Here is a 19,038-nt window from a genome sequence, read left to right as displayed (position 1 = left end):
AGTTACGTTTTAAAGACCTGGCTATGGGAGAAACAGACCTAGTAATCTGGAAAGATAATTTATCTAACACTGCTAGAAATGTCCTCACATCTACAGCTTTACTGGTATGGTTTTCCCCTCTGTATCAGTTGAGTGTACTGTGCTACATACCCAGACACGGCAGCAGGAAGTCCCGCTTTCCGTTAGCGGGCACCTGTATTTGGCTATTGCTTGCCATATTATTATTCAGTGCACACTGGGAATGTATAACAACTCTCCTAGATTTCATTAAGTAGTGCACTGGGTTAGAAGAATGGATTTCATTGTCTACATGCAGATTCTGAGACTCCAATTGCCTTGAATTCTACAGTCACTCTATGACTCACACACACACACGTATTTTGCTACATTTAAAGGTCTATTTTCTATGTGTAAAGTTTTCTGTGGTTCATGACTGAAGGTTTCTTTAATGAAATCAAGTGAAGACTACGTGCCCTGAAGAGATCAGAGAGGAAGTTATTTTTTAGATTACTTTTACTATTCTGTATTGTGTAGGCGTGTTTGTCTGTATGTGGGTACACGCACGTGTGAGTGGGTGTGCAGATGGGTTGGAGGCATTGGTGCAAGCGGGTGTGCTGGTGGGTTAGACGCTTTGGTGCGAGGGGTGTGCTGGTGGGTTAGAGGCTTTGGTGCGAGGGGTGCGCTGGTCGGTTAGAGGCATTGGATCTCCTGAAGCAGAAGTTACTGATGGACCAGGGTGTGGACTGTCAGCCATGGTTGTTGGGAACTGAACTCGGGTCCTCTGAAGAGCAGCATATGCTCATAACTGCTCAGCCATCTCTCCAGCCTCTAGTGAGCTGTTTTCAAAGAGAAGTTACAAAGTTTCTCCAGGATATGCCTCCTGTGGTGGTTTGAATGAGAACGGCCCCCATAAGTTCATGTATTTGAATATCTGGTTCCCAGTTGGGGGCGTGGCTTTGTTAAAGGAGTTGTGTTCCTGAGGGTGGGCTTTGAGGTTTCAAAAGCACAGGCCATTCTAGTTCCAACTTATTCCTCTCTCTCTCTCTCTCTCTCTCTCTCTCTCTCTCTCTCTCTCTCTCTCTCTCTCCCTCCCTCCCTCCCTCCCTCCCTCCCTGTCTCTCCCTCTCCCTCTCTCTCTCTCTCTCTCTCTCCCTGGAACTTTCAGGTAAGATGTGAGCTCTCAGCTACTGCTCAAGTGCCATCTGCAGCCTTGCTCCCCATATGATGATAATGGACCAATGTTCTGAAACTTTAAGCAAGTTCCTAATTAAATGCTTCCTTATATAAGCTGCCTTGGTTATGGTATCTCATGACCAAGAACAGCAACAGAACAGTAAGACACTCCCTTTACCACCCCAATATCAGCACACTTTAAAATCTTCAGACAAAGCTTTGCATAGATTTGTTCTTTTAATTCATAAACGATTTCACATATAAAACTAACTAAATAATGGCAGAAATTACTTTAAAACCTATGTTTCTTTTTATTAGAGGGTGGTTCAGGAATGTTGGACACTGTATTGGAGACACATGGACAAACACGTGATGCCAGCCCAGCTAGCAGAGGCAGGGCTGTGCTGGGACTCCTCTGGAGGAGCTATTCTTTGATTGGCAGTTTGAACGAAAGCTAGTTTGTAAGCGAAATGATATTGCCTTAACCCTTTTGGTCTCGTCCTACAGTGAGAAGGGATCCTTTGTTTAAAAAAAAAAAATGGTAAACCGAAGCGCGTTTTTTTCTGGTATTAAAGATGCCCTCAGGGACTTTTCGGTGCTCAGGAAGGAAGTTCTTTTGTCCGTTATATATTGTTGGGTGAAGCCTGGCTCAGGACTGTAATCAGAGCACTCGGGAGGTTGAGGCAGTGAGTTCTAGGCCAGCCTAGGCTACACAGTAAGACTCCATCCCAAAATCAAAAACTCTAAATCAAAACAAACAAAACAGCCAAGAAACAGACAACGATCCCATATATGTATCTGTGATTACATATATGTATATAGGATTACATATATGTATATGGGATTGTTCTGGGGCTAACTTTCTCATCATTCAAATCCACATTACTGTTAAATTTCTGGAGATATAATTCACAATTTTAAAGTTTGTTTCTACCTGCTTGTTACTTCTGCTAGAATTAAGCTCCATGCCACCAGCTGCCTGTTTTATACGCCCAGATCCTAGACTAGTGTCTAGCATGGGACAGGCGCTCATTAGCACTGGCTAAGCTGGGTAAGGTGGCTCACACCTTTACTTACAGCCCTCGGGAGCCTGAGGCATGAGGGCTGCCAAGAATTCAAGAATGACCTGGGCTGCGGAATAGGATCTTGCCTCCAAAAAGGATAAATGGATGAATGCATGCTCACCTATGCTGCATCTTCATCTCTAGGCTCCAACACACTGCTTACTGTGGCATAGGTATTGCTGTGCTTCGGGACTGGAATACACTCCTAAAGGTCCATGGATAAGGGCTTGCTCCCCCACGTGACGCTATAGGAAGGTGGGACTGGGTCATTGTGGGGTGCCCTTGAAGGGGACTGCAGGACCTTGCTCTCCTTTTTTTTTTTTTTTTTTTTTTTAACTGTTTCACTTAAGGCCATGGTGAACAGATTTGCTTAGTTTGTGCTTCTGCCATGATTGCTATGAGAGGTCACTCTGTCAGGAACTGAAAGCACCAAAAGAGGGACCCCACAGAGGCCTTGCTTCCTTTCAAACTGATTACCTAGGGTGCTATGAAAGTGCTCATCAGCGGCGCCCCATTTTGAAAGGAACATCCGCACAATCTCGACTCTCTGACGAGGCTTGTCTAAGTCTTGAGAATGGCGCTCCCCACCACCATGCCCGACCCTCTGCACTTCTGCTCACTTCCCTCTTCTTCCACCTGTTTTATTCTCCAGGACACTGAACTGAATATAACGTGTTAGTTTACATGCCATGTCCTCGGCATGCTACCCCTCTATCTGAAACCTCTCCTGTATCTCTGTCCCCACCACAAACCAGTTTATTACTCTCTGGATGTCCACAAGTCCTTCAACATAGTGAGTTCCTATTGAAATGGTGTATGTGAATATGCGCGCGCGCGCACGCACGCACGCACGCACGCACGCACGTTGCAAGTGTCTTTTCAATCATCGCCTTTCTTCCTAGCCTCCTGCTGAAACTCTGGCACCTGGTGAAACCACAACGAATACTTGACTGAGCTATTTACATCTTCATTCTATTAGTTCAAAGACCCATGTTCAGGAAGCCAAATGCCTCCATTGCAAAATATATCTGTTCACCGTTAAAGAGGGTCCAGACATGTCCAATTCCCAGCCTGCTTTTCTTAGTAGCAAGACTTTGCCTTACAAAAGACTAATAACTGTGCCAGTTGAGGTCTCGTAACTACGTTAATTTCACTAACAGACAAAAATGCATCGGTTTCTAATACTTACCGAGCAGAAAGCATGTTTCACAGAGCTATGGCAATAATTACATTTTAAAAAAGTATAATCATCTTTAAAAAAGCAACAACAACACTAAGACAATTAATACTTACTTATGTTGGTCAGTCATTAGCTTGGAATCTGGCTTACTTCTTACAGGCCTTCCAAAAACCATACTAGTGGTTCCAAAGTCCTTTGGTAAGGTTCATTAAACCAGCTGCTAACACAGCTAGCCTGAGGTCCTAACCCAGTCATAGCACCAATCACAGGAAACCCATACAAAGCAAAAGGGAAGGGGAGGGACACAGGGAAGCAGTCCTTCACAGAAACACAGCGTCCCAGGCAATGCCTGCTGTCCCCAGAGAAGCGCTTGTGCCGTAACCAAGTCACACTCCGCAGCGCAAAATGCTCATTGACACACTTGACATTATTTTTAACCTGTAGGCTGTTTCTGACATGTCAACTTTGTTAAAAAAAAAAAGAAGAAGAAGAAAAAGAAACAAACAAAACTAAAAAAACAACCAACCAGGTTGGACAGTTTTGTTTAAAACAACCCAACAGGTTAGAAATACTGAAAACAAATCAAATCATTAGCAGCACGTCAGCTGAAAACTCTTTGGGAAGAAAAGCAAGGGATTGTGGTGGGGTGCTGAAGGGAGCCTAGATTGGCCATGCACCAGCCCCGTGGCTCCCCACCTCAGGCAGCTGGCTGCTAGCATTATCTAGACAGGCCTCCAAACTGGGGGTCTCGTCTCTGATCTGCAGCACGTCTTCGGTTGTGTTGCTGCTGGCGGAGTCCTGAGACTGAAGCAGGTCCTGGTGTTCGGGCATCAGGTCATCCGCCACAGAGTCGCTGTTCAGCTGGGAGGGGAAATGCGTTCGTTAGCAGTGACAGTCACAGGAAACAGCACGCGTCGCCAATATCTGATGGGCTTAGTTAGAAAGGATTTCTGGGATTTCCAAAAGTTACCCTCCCCCACCTAGTAATGTATTGAAATAGTTTGCAGAATGGGAGCAGCTAATCCCTCAGCATGATGGCGCATGCCCAAGGTTAATTGTGGCTAACTAAACCCAGGGAAAGGGTGGTGAGCTATTTAGAACTATACTAGCCTTGGGCCAAAATTCTCATTTTTCATGTATCATCCTATTTTTCTGGGGTGGGAGCAGGGAGAGATGCTCATATATCCCAGGCAGACCTCAGACTCTGAAACCAAAGACCCTTGTATTTTGATCCTTCTGCCTCCGCCTCCTGGGTATGTACCACTCTGCAATTGAGATCAAACCCTATGCTTTGTCTGAGCTAAGCAAGTACTCAACCAACTGAGCCCCACCCAGCTCCACAGTCATTCTGTTTGGTCTGAGGGTTTGTTTATTTTTGTGGTGCTGGTATTGAACCACGGACCCTAAGCATGCCAGGCAAATGCTCTACTGCTGAGCTTCGTCTCAGCCCCTCTGAGGATCTGTGACAGCGGGAACTGTGGAGGGTCAGGCAGGCGTGATGGGGTGCACCACTCCATCACCTAAGCCAAAACCAACAGCAGTTTCACTAAGAAAAGAAAACCCGGTAAAGTTGTTTATACTAACAGAGCGTCATTAGTGAGGCCTAGGTACAATAACTATTTTCTCTGGGTGAGTATTCAACATAGCAAATACCAAGCTTTTGATTTAGAATGCACAGAGGCAAATACTAATTTTTTTCCCATGCAGACCCAACAGTTTTAAATGGGTTTCTTTACCTCAGTACCACTGAGACCGGAGCTGGTCTTGTCGCTAAGTAGTCAACTCTGCCCCACTGTTTAGGGTCTATTTTTAGTGAATGGTTACACAACCTGACAAAGTTACAAAGTGGGTAAAGCCAGCCCCTGGGTTTATAATCACAGTTTGCATAGTCTGAACCATGATCAGAGAGGCAAAGCCGGCCCTGTGGTTTATGGCTGGCCTCCACGGGTGCTCACTAGATGCCTCGTTTAGTCTCTGTGGCCAGTAACTTGGCCATTCTTCTGAACTAGTCCCCTGTAGGGGATTTTGGTGACATGGTAAAGTGTGACTTTGGTGACACGGTGAAGTGCAAGGGGACTAGACAGACAGCCTGTTTCCAGTCCACTCACTAGCTGTGTGTTCTGAGACATGGTTCTTACTCTGTAGAAACGCATTAACCCTGCTTGCTTTGTGTGGTCAGCTGAGAATTACTGAGATGAGGACATGTAAAACAGCTTGGAGAGCCCGGTCAGTGGTGAGTACCCAGCAATCACTTAGCACATAAAGGGGGAGGGGGGCAACTGGAAAGACTTATTTGTGTAATAATGAGCTGTCAATAGCAGGGAAGACGCAAAGCTGACCACAGGCAGACAACTTGACATTTTGCTTAAAGCCCGCTCAGTGCCATACTGTTGCAAGGACTTGACTCACACAGACAGTGTAGAGCAAGGGGGCCACGCTAAAAGGGAGACAGGCTGAGCTTAGCATGGCAAAGGCCTTCATGTAAGAGTTGGGTAACCCTTGCCAACACCATAGATGCTTCTGAATGCTACGTGCCATGGTGCTATTCTCCACACTGCTGTGTCCAAGTGCTACAAACTCAGACTTCGGCACAACCCACACATCTCTGAATTAAAAGATGAGCCACGTAGCCTTATTCATTATTAATTGATTACATCGTCCTTGGGATGGGAGCCAGAATGTCACATAACTAACTTTAATCCCCTTCCCCAGTTATTTAAAAGTTAGCACTGGACATTGCAGAGATGACTCAGAGGTTAGGAGCACCGGCTGCTCTTCCAAAGGTCCTGAGTTCAATTCCCAGCAACCACATGGCAGCTCACAACCCTCTATAATGAAATCTGACATACATGCTTGCAGAACACTGCATACATAATAGACAAATAAATCTTACTAATTAAAAAGTTAGTGCAGGTGCCCACAGAGCCTAGAAGAGGGTGTAAGGTCCCCTAGAGCTGGAGCTACAGGTGGTTATGAGCTGCTGCCAGATGTGGGTGCTAGGAACTAAACCCAGGTCCCCTTGGGCTCTTAACTGCTGAGCCGTCTTTCCTGTCTCCTAACTTAATCTTGAAGAGGACCAGTGTTGTGCTTGGTCTTTGCATATTACATTCAAAGTATGGCTTTTACTCGTTAGGAAAGAAAAGCAGCTGTGCACTTAGAGTTGGTAGTGCCCTAACCCACATCAAAAAATGTGTGCCACTCAAGAGACACCTCACTCTGACTAGCAGAGGATTAGCTGTGTTATCTAGCTGCTGCAGGGCACACAAGTCAACTCTGTAAGCTTCATTTCGTCACGAGCAACAGAACACTCATTTCAGGGCATGCATTTTGTACACGATGAAATGACAGCCGGAAGGCTCGTAAACACCATGTTTTTTTCTTTGAATTTTGAAGCCCCTTCTACTTGGTGAGAGTAATACCATCTGTGTGCGTGACAGGATCTGGCTGGCTGTGAGGGCGGCTTCTTCCTCTGAGGACTCGTCTGTATCCTCTTGGTTCGTCAGGGTCAGGCTGGGGGTACTGCTAGAACAGGGGTACTCCTGGAGGGATGGCGTGTCTCCTTTGTCAATACTGTCCAGTGAGCGCCGGCGGACTCCCCAGTTGAAATTGTCCATGCTCTCCCCCTGGAAAAGCAAGACAGGGTATCTGAGGACTCGGCTGCATGCTTATTGATGCTGTAGAAGTTATGACACCCAGAACACACACCAAGGTGAAAAATTACTGAAGGCACCATCAAAAAGCAGAGTTTCAATCAGCCCATCTGTTTCTTTCAATGTTTAACCCGTTATCAAATACTTATATTTTTAGAGATTAAAAACTATTTGGTCATTTTTACTAAATCATTTTCTTGATCTCGTACTGCTGGGGGACTGACTACATCTACACTCTAGGTCATGTCTACTCTAACATACAGGCACGAATGAGACCACACGGAAGACAGCTACATCACAGGTGGCAACAAAGACACAATCCACGCAACACCAGGCTGCAACTTACCTGCAGTTCCTGGTTAGCAAAAAGGAAAACACACAAAGTTAGAAAGCACGAAGACACACATTCAAATATATGCTACGCTTTTGGGGGAAAACTCTGTGATTTCTCAAACCCAAAGACGGATGAAAGCTCTGGATTTAGCTTTGGGCGGGAAGCCGACATGTGGTTGGAACCGGGGGAGAGCTGGAGACAGACACGTAAAACAACGCTTCCGTGATACACGTCGGCGACACGAGATTTACAGAAATTTTCAAAAGGTACACAGCTCATACTTGGGACGATGCAATGGCTGACTTCTAGCACCCACAATCAACTGGCGACAATACACAGTTAATTTCTTCCGAGGGACAGCTGCAGTTAGACACAGCGGTCGTTTTTCAATATAGCTTAAAACCAAGGTCACAGCTATCAAGACACAACTGTTGCCAACTTCAAAAAAGGTCACAAGAGAGACGACACAATTCAGCCTCACTCCAGTCGGGATTTATGCTGAGCCTCCAAGTCTGAAGAACGTAATTCTTAACAGTCTAAAGCTCTGGTGTGACAAACTGATCTAAACTGGCAAAAAGAGAAAAGGTTGATTTATATCTCTTTACATGGGAGGGATTGTCTGAAATAGAGGCTTTCAAAAAAGAATGCATTCCCCCTAAGCGGAGGAATTCTTTCGAATGGAATTTTAGCTGGAAATCAATTTGTGTAAGACTGACAGATTAAACCCAAACTGTTCACATCGCTTTACACTTCAAGAGCTCTGCCCACTGTGCCCTCGGATCCACTCTGGCTATATTTCTCAAGGTGGATTAGACGCTTTGAGTTCTGCAAGATTAGCCTTTGGAAAGTACCTTTCTTGAACTTATGTTGTAAATATGACCATGCTGCATTGCACATTAATGGTACCTGGCCTCACAATGTATTTGGTGAATGAATGAATGTATGTATTTACACGGTGGGCTTTCAAACCCGGGGAATCTTTCAGGAGTTTCATTTGTTTTTGTCTTAGCCATCCAATCCAAGTATTTCCCATTGTTATGTCTCAACCATGACTGCATGTAGAGAGTTTATTCCCCTGGCGTGTTTAATTACGGGGCTCAGGCCGGCCCCTCTCCATTCCCCCTAGAACTGCAGTGTCTTTAGAGTGAGCTGTCTGAAGCCCTGCTAGCAGCTAGAGTCACCCTCGCTGACATTTCAGAGGGCTGGATCAATTCTCCAGCATTTCCAGAGCTCTTTTCAGGAAAAAAAAAGGGGGGGCAAACAAACAAATAAAAAATAACCATAACCGCCGGGCGGAGGTGGCGCACGCCTTTAATCCCAGCACTCGGGAGGCAGAGGCAGGCGGATCTCTGTGAGTTCGAGGCCAGCCTGGTCTACAAGAGCTAGATCCAGGACAGGCTCTAGAAACTACAGGGAAATCCTGTCTCGAAAAACCAAAAAAAAAAAAAAAAAAAAAAAAAAAACCACACGTAACCAACAGAAAAATATCAAGAACCTTTAGAAATCTGAATTCAGAATGAGAAAAACAAGTAAGTACAGAAGGATTTAGGGCACCAGGTCTCAAGCCATCGCATTTTGCACCTGGCTGTGACGGCTGTCTGCCCCTTCCTTCAAGATGCTTTCCAAAGGATGAATGTGAAAACACTTTTAAAGGTTCTGTAAAATTTGCCCTTTCTGAAAAAAAATAAAAATAAAAAAGGATAATGAATAATATACATAGAGTAAGAAAACAGAGGTTTAAAATTTTCATTTTAAAGGTGACTAAGTCTACTTGGCATCTGTGCAACTCCCAGGCAGGCACCCGCGGGGCTCATCTCCGAGCAGCTGCGGGCAGGCTGAAGCAGGAAGGCAAACATCGCCCTGCGTGTCTCCTGTGACAGCCGACCAGGTGACAGGGCAGTCAAAGAGAGCAGCCCCTCGTGAGACGCACACGGGCTACCGCCGCCTCTTCAGAAACATGGGACAGACTATGTGATGGGGAACACTTTTGTCTTACTGTATATTAATATGTATTTGTAACAATATTGGGATGTCCAGATCTTGGATCTATTAGGATCTTTTCAGGTCTAAGGGACTGCCATTTGGAGAACTGACCTAAGCTACAGGAATGAAATCCCAATAAGACAACAGGGCATCACCCTTGTATTTACCATGGTTGCTTCAGAAATCAGCTGGTGCTTTGACCTGGGCCAATGGGTGAGCTAAGAAAGGTGCTAAGGAGAGGTGGCAAAGCAACCTCTCTCCTCTCCTGAGAACATCCCTGGTACTGATCTTTACTTGCCCCAAATGTTGCTATGCGGGCACATGAGGTCACTGAACAAGCATCTTGCTGCTGCCTGGGACCAAGTTGTCCTGGAAAGAAGGGGAGGGCCTAGAGAAGCATAGGGAGATGGACAGAGGCCTCAGAGTCACACCGATTGTAAACCTCTGCTTTGGGATTAGCTCAGTTGCATGGATTTCCACTTAGAAAACCTCTAGACGGACATAACATGCAGACAGAATCAGGTTGTGAGAGAAAGCCCTCTGGGTGTCAGAAGAAACAGGTCCTGAGGGGAAGTTGAAGAAAAAGTGGTTGGGGATTCTAGAGAGAGGCTTCAGGTATGTGCCAGAGGCAGAGTTCTAGAAAGCCAAAGCCACCATGTGGTCACTTTAGTGACAAATACCACTATATTTGGGCTGGGCATGGTGGCTCATACCTGTCTTCTCACACTTGGGAGGCTAAGGCCAGAGAACTGGCATGAGCTTCAGGCCAGATAGTATTACAGACTGAGTAGACCCTGCCTCAAAACAAAGATAAAAAAAATCATGTTTGATCAATTTTAATGTATGTTATTTACTATTAATTGATTTAGCTCAGCTAAACATTTAAATCTATGAATACACTAAAATAATCACCGTGAATCCCTTTTTCACCCTGTAAAGACAGGCACGGACTCTTCTTTGACTTCAGGCTCCTGCTGCTGACTAACTGTGGCACTCATAGCTCCATATTAGTTTACCTTTCTGGATTCTACAGTCATCTCCGTAAGGGAAGATGGCATGGTCAGAGTCTGGCTCAAGCGTGGCTATCTGGAAATGTCAAGAAAGCCCACGTTCTCACCTCTGCATCTTCCAACTCAACATCCAAGAAGTCAAAGTCCTTGAAGACGCCGAACTGCTGCTCACTGCTGTTGTCTTCCACGGCCACGTCTTCTTCCTGAAGTATGTCCTCTGTGGGAGAGATCAAGCTGGTCTGCTGGTCCCCGCCTTCCAGATCCTCATTAGAAGAAAATACAACCTGACGCCCCGAAAAAGGTTAAAAAAGAAAAAAAAAAAAAAGGTTTGTTCATCTTTTCTGTCACTCTGAGCCTGAAGTACCAGCCCCCCAAGATCCCTGTCAGCCCCACTCTGCAAGCAACGTAGAATTTCAATTTACTCTTCGTTCCTAACTAGTTCAACACTCGATCAGCATAGCCGCCAGATTTTACAACAGACAAGACCATCTTCTTTTCATTCTTGGTTAATAACAGGACTTACTTAGAGAAGGCAAGCACCAAGACACAATAATTTTGGAGCTTCTTATCTGCATGTTCCTGATTACTCACAGATGGGTTCTTTGGGAGGCCAGATTCGGGGCCACAGAGGGACAGCACGCTCATCAGCTTCTCTCTTGTTCTCCGCTAACAGGAAGGAAATTCCTGGGTTAGTATGCGTAAACTCAGAAAGTTCTCAGGTGTGTGCATGCTCACAAAATCGACTCCTCCAGCCCGTGCTGATGCTCCCTATGCACCTGTGATAACTGTGGCCTTTTCCAGCTGACAGGAACCAGGGCATTGGAGGTGGAGCCAGAGGAGGTGGAGGATGTGCTCCTGGTGACGGCGATCACCTTGGCTTTCCCATTCCTTCCCGCAGCGCTGTGCTGGCCTCCGTACTTGTTTCCAATGATGGGCGTCTACACAGAAACAAATGCCGTAGTTGACGGGAGGCTTCCACAGCAAAGAAACTAGCAAGGGTTAACAATAGGTCTATATGACACTGTCTACAAATAATCAAGAAAGCAGGCTGAGCAAGCCAGTGAGCAGCACTCCTCCATGGCCTCTGCATCAGCTCCTGCCTCCAGGTCCCAGCCCTGCCTTCCCTGGATGATAGACTACAAGTTGTAAGTTGAAATAAACCCTTTCCTCTCTAAGCTGACGTTGGCTGTAGTGTTTTATGACAGCAAAAGAAATCCTGACCAAGGCACCCCCAAACTGTCACATCTGCTCCCTTAGAGCTATTTTTCTATACTCAGCTTAAATGTTTCCCTCCTTTTGTGTGTGTGTGTGTGTGTGTGTGTGTATTGGGGGGTTCCAGACATTGTTTCTCTGTATTGCTTTGGAGCCTGTGGTGGAACTAACTCTCATAGACCAGGCTGGCCTTGAACTCATAGAGATCTACCTGCCTGTGCCACCACTGCCTAGCAATGTTCCCTCCTTTCAGAGAACACCTTCAGGAGTGGAATGTAGATTCCCAGAACACTGCTACCTTACTTGCTGCCTCCCAGTTTTACAACCAGTTTCCCAGATACTATTAGTGTCTAATGCCAAGTACAAGTCTTAGGCTTGAGCGAGAACTCCCAACAGGACCACTTCGACTGTGGGGCGCCTTACCTCAGAGATGTCAAAGTGAAAGTCTAAGGTCTTGCCGGGCAACTCCTTTGAGACGTTATTGAAAATCTTAGCGAAGGATATCTCCGGAGAACCTACATCTACTCCATAGGCCTTGGGGATGTCATTGGGTACAACAAGACTTGCAGAGCGGGACACCACCAGCTTGAGGATGTTGAGGGCTTCCTTCCAGTAAGGACTCTGGGTTCAGAAAGAGTTAACATAAGAGTTACAGGTGTGCACACGGATGAACAAAGAACCCAGGCAGTGCCGTAGACTGTGGCAACAGTATTGCTGGACGATGTCTATACAATAACTCATTTTCCTCTGAGAGCTTTGAGAGGTCTGAGCTACAAAACATAGGAAAGTCTGAGTTATTACTGGTCGTGTTAGATGATTACACACACAGATCCTTCCTAATGGAGGCTCTTATTTTTTTCTCCCAGGAAGTATTTTGTAAATCATTAACCTGGAAAGTTTTATGCAGGAACCTGGCTGCTCTTAAAAAAAAAAAAATCACATATATATGAACTCTCCAGGTGAAGCTTTTGACTTCAAATCTAAATCTTAAATAAGACAATAAAAATTTTTAAAATATATACATTTTAGACATAAACACTAAAACCCATTATGACCTCTTTAAAAAACATTTTATCATTTTATTTCATATGTGGGTGCTTTGCCTGTATGTGCCTGCACACATTTGTGCAGTGTCTACAGAGACCACAAGAGGGTGTTGGATCCCCTGGAACCGGAGTTACAGATGGTTATGAGCTGCCATGTGGGTGCTGGCTGTCAAACTCGGGTCCTAACCAAAAGCAACAAGTGCTCTTAACTGCTGAGCTGTCTCTTAGCCCATGGACTTGTTTCTTGACTACCCAGGGCCCCAAATATGAGGCATACTCTCAGGAGTTTCAGAAGAAGGTGTTCCTCATCATGGTATCTATGTTTCTTAGTTATATTTCATTTTTCTTAGTTTTACATATTCCTACAACATAATTTAGGAGAGACTGACTGATATGTATGTGCAGAAGAGTTGATGTTTAGGAAAGAACTTATAATCACCTTTTCTTTTAATGTGTGTGGGTGATTTTTGCCTGCATACATGGCTCTGTAACGCATGCATGCTATGCTGGAAGAGGCCAGAGGGAGGCATCAGATTCCCGTAGAACTGGAGCCACAGATGGTGTGAGTTACCAAATTATGCTGGGAATCAAACCTGGGTCCTCTGGAAGAGCAACCAGGGCTCAAAAACACTCTCCAGACCCTTATAATTTAAAAAAAAAATTACTAAAAAGAATACACAGAAAAAAACTCATTGAAAAAAAAAACCTTCTGCCACTGAGCCACACCCCCTAACACCTCAACAACGGATTCCTACAAGTTGATTAATTTTGGATTGGGGCTAGACTACAAACTCAGTATTTCCCTTTGAAAATTCTGCTCAGTAAATAATGTGCCAGTGGGGTATAAACTGAAAATACTCGTCTGTGAAGGTTCTCAAGTAATCGGTTCTCTGGATAGTTTATTTTTATTTCATTACTATTATTCGTTAATTATGCAGTACGTGTGTGTCTGTGTGCTTGGGACTAAGGTCCTCTGCAAGAGCAGGACACACTCTGAGCCATCTCTCTCCAGCCCCTCCCTTGATGCTTGACCGAACAGCACCTTTCTTTCACAAGTGGTTTAAAGGTGAAATGCAGCACCTACTAGTTTGCCAGTTACCGTTCACATTTAAACAAAGTTTGGATTTCTACTTCCTAAATGTCTGGTACTTCCTGACATACAAAAGCCAACTCTCAAATACAGACTTTTAAAGTAGTCTTCTGTTTCTAAAGGTTTTTTTTTATCTAATGCATAACACCTGGCTAACACAGAGAGTCACACCAAGAACGAAGTAGGTCTCAGCCCTAATTTTCAGAGATGGCACCTACTGCCTTTTGCATCCACACACACACACTCTAGCTGCTGTGGAAATGCGACTGTTAAATCTGACGAAAGCATCACACCAATGCAATCATCCAGATGGTTCTTCTGTGTCACATCGAGAACGTTTTCTTTGTAGTAAATATTCCTGGAAACAACCCTACCCTTGAGTATCTAGGGTGCTTCCGAATTTTATACTCCTGAATTATCGAGTTGAACAAGGCTGCCCTGAGTTCTGCGGTCACTCACCTGTACGTATTTGCCAATGATCTTTATGATCTCCAGGTTAAACTGCTTGGCCGGGGCAGCAGACAGGTCGACGTGACTCAGGAGACTATAGATGATCTGGAGCAATGACTGCTGCATGCTGGACAACCCTTTCTCTAGGAGCTGGAAAGCAGGTTTAAACGCAGGCTTTACCCAGGCTGAACAAAACATGGCATCCCACTTACACACCTGGACAGCACGGACAGGCTCAATCTGTTACTGTGTTCAAGTTGTCAGAAACCAGGAAACTGGTATAATAAAAGGTTATATATATATATATATATATATATATATATATATATATATATTTTTTTTTTTTTCTTCTGTCAGAAAGGTTAACTATTTTTCATTTCAATGACAGCCTTAAATAATAAATAATATTCATTCATTTTAGGTTAAAGAAAAAAATCACCAAAGAATGAGCTACTATTCATAAACCACTTATAAAACTAGATAGTAGCTAACTGATCTTGCACAAGATTTTATCCTATAAAACTGAAAAAACTGACTGCCACCTGGACCCTCAATGGCCAGTTCACACACCTCTGACCACCAAAATGAAACATGTACTTTAGTAGAAAAAAAAAGCAAAGATTTTATTCTCTCTTGAGTTGTGATTCTTTCTTCCCTTCCTGGAATTCACGGTGTAGCCCAGGCTGGCCTCAAAACCTCTAGTTTCTTGGCTGCTGTGATCACAGGTATGAGCCTAGCTTCCAAGAACTAATTTTGAAGAAAGAAAATTTGTACCTATTTTCCAGGATCCAACACCACCAAATCACACTTTCCATTTTCCATAAAGGAGAGGTTTACATTATCACCGTGCCTGCTAGTTTTGATGTCAACTTGACACATCTAGGCTACAGTAATTTGTAACAAAAGAACATCAGTACAGAAAATGCCTTCTGGAGGCAAGCACTTGGGGCTTTTCTTTTTTATTTATTAAAGATTGATCTGAGAGGGCCCAGACCATTGTAGGTGGCAACACCCTTCAGTAGATGGTTCTGGGGTACAGAAGAAAGCAGGTTGAGCAACCCAGTAAGCAGCATCCCTCCATGGTCTTTATACCATCTCCTCCCCCAGATTTCTACCCCAAGTCTCTCAGGGACATTCTGTGATGTGGAGCCGTAAGCAAAATAAACCCTTTCCTAAGTCGCTTTTAGTCTTGGTGCTTATCACAGCAACAGAAATCCTAATGAAGACAACTTGCGCTCACGTCAACTAAGGCAACGACTGAGAAACTAAACAGAAGTGGGAAGAAAACATCAGACTTAAGAAATCCTTCTGTACTTGAATCAGCTCTGTCTCTCTTATCTGACGCTCTCTCCACTCACTTTCAACTCGGAGACTAGTTAGCACCACAGGGCCGCTTCTGCAAGCTGCCACTTGACAGTTTCCCTACCGAGCAGGTCAAAGCCCCCTCAATTCACCTCTGCCAGGTAAGTCACAAGACTGAAGGTAGCATCCGAGAAGGAGTCGTGCAGGTAGCGGCACACCACGTTGATCCAGTTGGAACAGTCTCGGGAGTAGGTGTGCGTGCTGTACAAACTCATCATGTGAGCCAGGTTCACCAGGGTCGGACACTTCTCCTCTGCACAGACCTACAGAACACACGGGCTTATTTCATCTGCCTATCATGTAAACCGGTTTTAGGCTACATGCATTTATTCCAAGAAATAACTTGACTTGCATATTTAAGTTTCAATGCATTCCCGTTCAAAAGCTAGGAAAGAGGACTGCAGTAGAGCAGCGGTTCTCAACCCAAATTTCCCCCTTTGGCCAACCTCTATCTCTAGGCATATTTACATTATTATGATTTACAGCAGTAGCAGCATTACAGTTATGAAGTAGCAAGGGAAATAATTTTATGGCTGGGGGGGGGTGTCACAGCAATAGGAACCGCATCAAAGGGTCATAGCATTAGGAAGGTTGAGAAGCATGGGAACAGAGGAATGGGAAGAGAGAAGGGACATGGCCAACCAACACTTGTCAGGGTTTTGCATGGTATAGTGTTTTGGGCTCTAATAGACTGTCTGTGGTGAACGACCATCTATGGTTTTGTAAGCCCTACCCATGACTTTGTAACTTGGGATTTGTTGCCAAATCCCAAGGTGCTCTAGTGCCCCAGAGCCTGGGGCCTAAGCGGGCAGGCTCTGCTAAGATTCTCGGGCCAGTTGAGGGCTGCTCCGTCTCACATACGTATTCAGGGTATCTCACAGAAGAGCTACTGCAGACTGCCCCAACCTGTGTGCTAGCTCAGGACTTCACTGCGGTTACGTCATCTCTGCTGGTAACAATCTGCACACCAGACATTAAACTGCCCTTCAGGAAATTATGTCAGTGCTGAGTTCCTTGGCCACTCCTTGTGAAGCCAACCCATAAACACACCTATCTTCCGGAAGCTGCTGGACATAGAGCTACTGAACGGGCATCAGCAACTCTCTGGGGGACCGTATTGGCCGAATTTACATCCTTAGTTCCTTTATTCCCTGGGTGATTGGTAACGATGTCTCTTAGCCTCCTCTGGGAAACACTAGAACAATCTAGAATGGATAAAGGGCCCTGTTGCTTTACTAATCTAGTATGGATGTATCAAATAGACTGGCCTAGTCACAATGTCCACTTCCAGGTTTCTTCATTTTTCTCACTTGTTTCCTGCTTTACTAACGCTTTGTATACATGTTCCCAACTGTCTAGAGCATTTAGTACAGAAAATATCGCCTCTGAAATGCATGTACACATTTAACTATTTGTTTGAAACAGTTCTGATAATTCAGAGGACGTCTGACATGGGGGGGCCTTAAGCCCGCGTCTCAGCCGTTATCCCTTCCTGGACTAGAGCTATATGGGCAGGTTGACCGCTGACAACACGGAGTAGCATGGAAACTGTTTTCAAAATCCATTGGAAGCAGCTGATCTCATCGATCATCCATAAAACCGATGAGAAGATGGAGGGAGGCCTTGGTTGATGTTTCTTATTGCTATTTCAACATGAATGACTTAAGAAGTCATATAATCTTGTAACTTCATGGCAACTATTTAAATCTTTGCTAGAAAAATTTTCTTGAATGACGATACACTCTTTGGGGTTTTGTTTGCTTTTGAGCCTTGCCAGACTTGAATTGCTGATTCTTCCTCCTTGGCTTTCTGCTTGCTGGGATCACACACAGGTGTGCGCTATCACCTCTGGCTGTTACAAAGGGTATTTTTATTTTCTCAGCACACTTATCTTTGAAAAGGGAGAAAATTCCTGTGCAATATTATAAAAAAGAAAATGACCTAAGATTTCATTTTGACATTTTTGAAGCACCAGATTAGAATTCATTCTGAAGGTCCCAAAATAACGAACTGTTTTGTTATGATTTCTGCCATAATGAAGGAGTGTTGCCTGGCCCCGAAATGCCAAGCACCCCATGGGCACAAACAGAGATCTGGTGATATTTGCATAATGAGGAAGTACATAATGGTAGAGAATTACTCTCAACAGTTACAAGCGAGAGAATAAATTAAGGAAATCAATTTCACCACATCCTGCAGGTTGCTAAAAGCATACACAGAGGGAGCCATCCTGTGCTGCGCCACAGGAGAAAGCATACTTGAAAACAATTTAGCAATCACAGAAGCCCTGATTTGGATTCTTAGAAGCAAAAAAATTATGTAGGGACTTCCTGTGACCTGATGAGGTCATGGCAGCTGCATCTTTATCCTCGGGGCCTAGGACATCTTTGGGTCAGGCCTAAATCTCGCCTTCTCAGTGAATCCAGCATTGCACACTCTGGCAACATCTCTTAAATGCTTCTATTTCCCTACTTGTGCTTTCTATTTCCTTAAAAAGTCCAATTAAGCCCCTCCATACTTCCCTTCAAGTTTTCTTTCTAACCCCTCAACTGGGGGCTCTCGGGAGGAGACTTTGTTTTATATTTTTCTGACAATGCATCATTAGAATATTAAACTCTATTTTAACAAATTTTATATTATTCTAAACCCTATTAGTGAAAATACTATGTATAAAGTTGGTTTATGTTAGGAAGATATTATCTAAAAGTATTTTATTTCAAACAATCAGTTTTCCATTCTTATTAATAAGTTCCCAAACTTTTTAAAATCAAGAGTAAGAATTTTTGAGTCATCTTTTTTTTAAAATAACCAGGTATGTTTTTCTTTCAATTTCATTACATTTATTTATTTATTGTATGTGTGGGCATGTGTGTGGAAGAGGTCATTGGACAGCTTGCTGGACATGGTTCTAACTACCATGCAGGACCTGGGACTCAAACCCAGGTTGTGAGGACTGGGGGCAAGTGTCTTTACTTATGAGCCAGCTCACCAGTCAGTTTTTCTTTTTTACTATTATTATTATTATTTATTTTGAGACAGGGGCTTGCTCTGTAGCCCAGGCTGGCTTAGAATTTACCATGTAACCCAGGTGGTCTCAAATTCATAACAAAATTCCTCAGTCTCCAGAGTACTAAAAGTATAGACAAGTGCCACCATGCCTGGCTTACCATTTTTAAGAAACTAAGATGTGTTTCCATTATGACAGCTAAGTTACGTACAATTGGCTATTTAAGAATCTCTTCATACTTAATAACTTAACAATAAATCTAGAAATTCAAGACCATATTTTATCTTATTAATACAACTTCTGTCTTTTTTTTTGTTTCTAAGGCAGGGTCTTACTATGTCCCTTGGCTATCCTACAGTTCCCTAGGAAGATGCGTGCCCTTGCACGTGTGGTGATGCTTTGTGCCACCACGCTCGGCTCTCAGTATTTTCTCGTCCTTTATATTACCTGGCAAAATAATGCAAAAGCTCTGATGTT

The 19,038-nt window shown here is 44.2% G+C and overlaps 1 protein-coding gene across 8 annotated transcripts in view; it reads right to left on the bottom strand.

Moving 5' to 3' along the window:
- The window catches only part of Fryl (FRY like transcription coactivator), a 232,418-nt gene that overhangs the window by 16,665 nt on the left and 196,715 nt on the right, over positions 1 to 19,038 (bottom strand). For 7 of the 8 annotated variants that reach the window (XM_038321732.1, XM_038321751.1, XM_038321741.2 and 4 more), the window contains 8 exons: positions 15,647 to 15,817; positions 14,202 to 14,342; positions 12,030 to 12,227; positions 11,171 to 11,332; positions 10,986 to 11,060; positions 10,502 to 10,678; positions 6,837 to 7,040; positions 4,114 to 4,278 (listed from right to left, as the gene is read on the bottom strand). In XM_038321732.1, coding sequence (XP_038177660.1) covers positions 4,114 to 4,278; positions 6,837 to 7,040; positions 10,502 to 10,678; positions 10,986 to 11,060; positions 11,171 to 11,332; positions 12,030 to 12,227; positions 14,202 to 14,342; positions 15,647 to 15,817 — 1,293 coding nt within the window. Of the gene's footprint in view, positions 1 to 3,534; positions 4,279 to 6,836; positions 7,041 to 10,501; positions 10,679 to 10,985; positions 11,061 to 11,170; positions 11,333 to 12,029; positions 12,228 to 14,201; positions 14,343 to 15,646; positions 15,818 to 19,038 lie in introns of those variants that run through there. The other variant, XM_038321772.1, reaches the window with a different exon arrangement.

The sequence above is a fragment of the Arvicola amphibius genome, chromosome 1, assembly GCF_903992535.2.
Source record: "Arvicola amphibius chromosome 1, mArvAmp1.2, whole genome shotgun sequence".
Taxonomy (NCBI): Eukaryota; Metazoa; Chordata; class Mammalia; order Rodentia; family Cricetidae; genus Arvicola; species Arvicola amphibius.
Note: the sequence above shows the minus strand (reverse complement) of the source record. Positions and strands in the feature narration are given on the sequence as shown.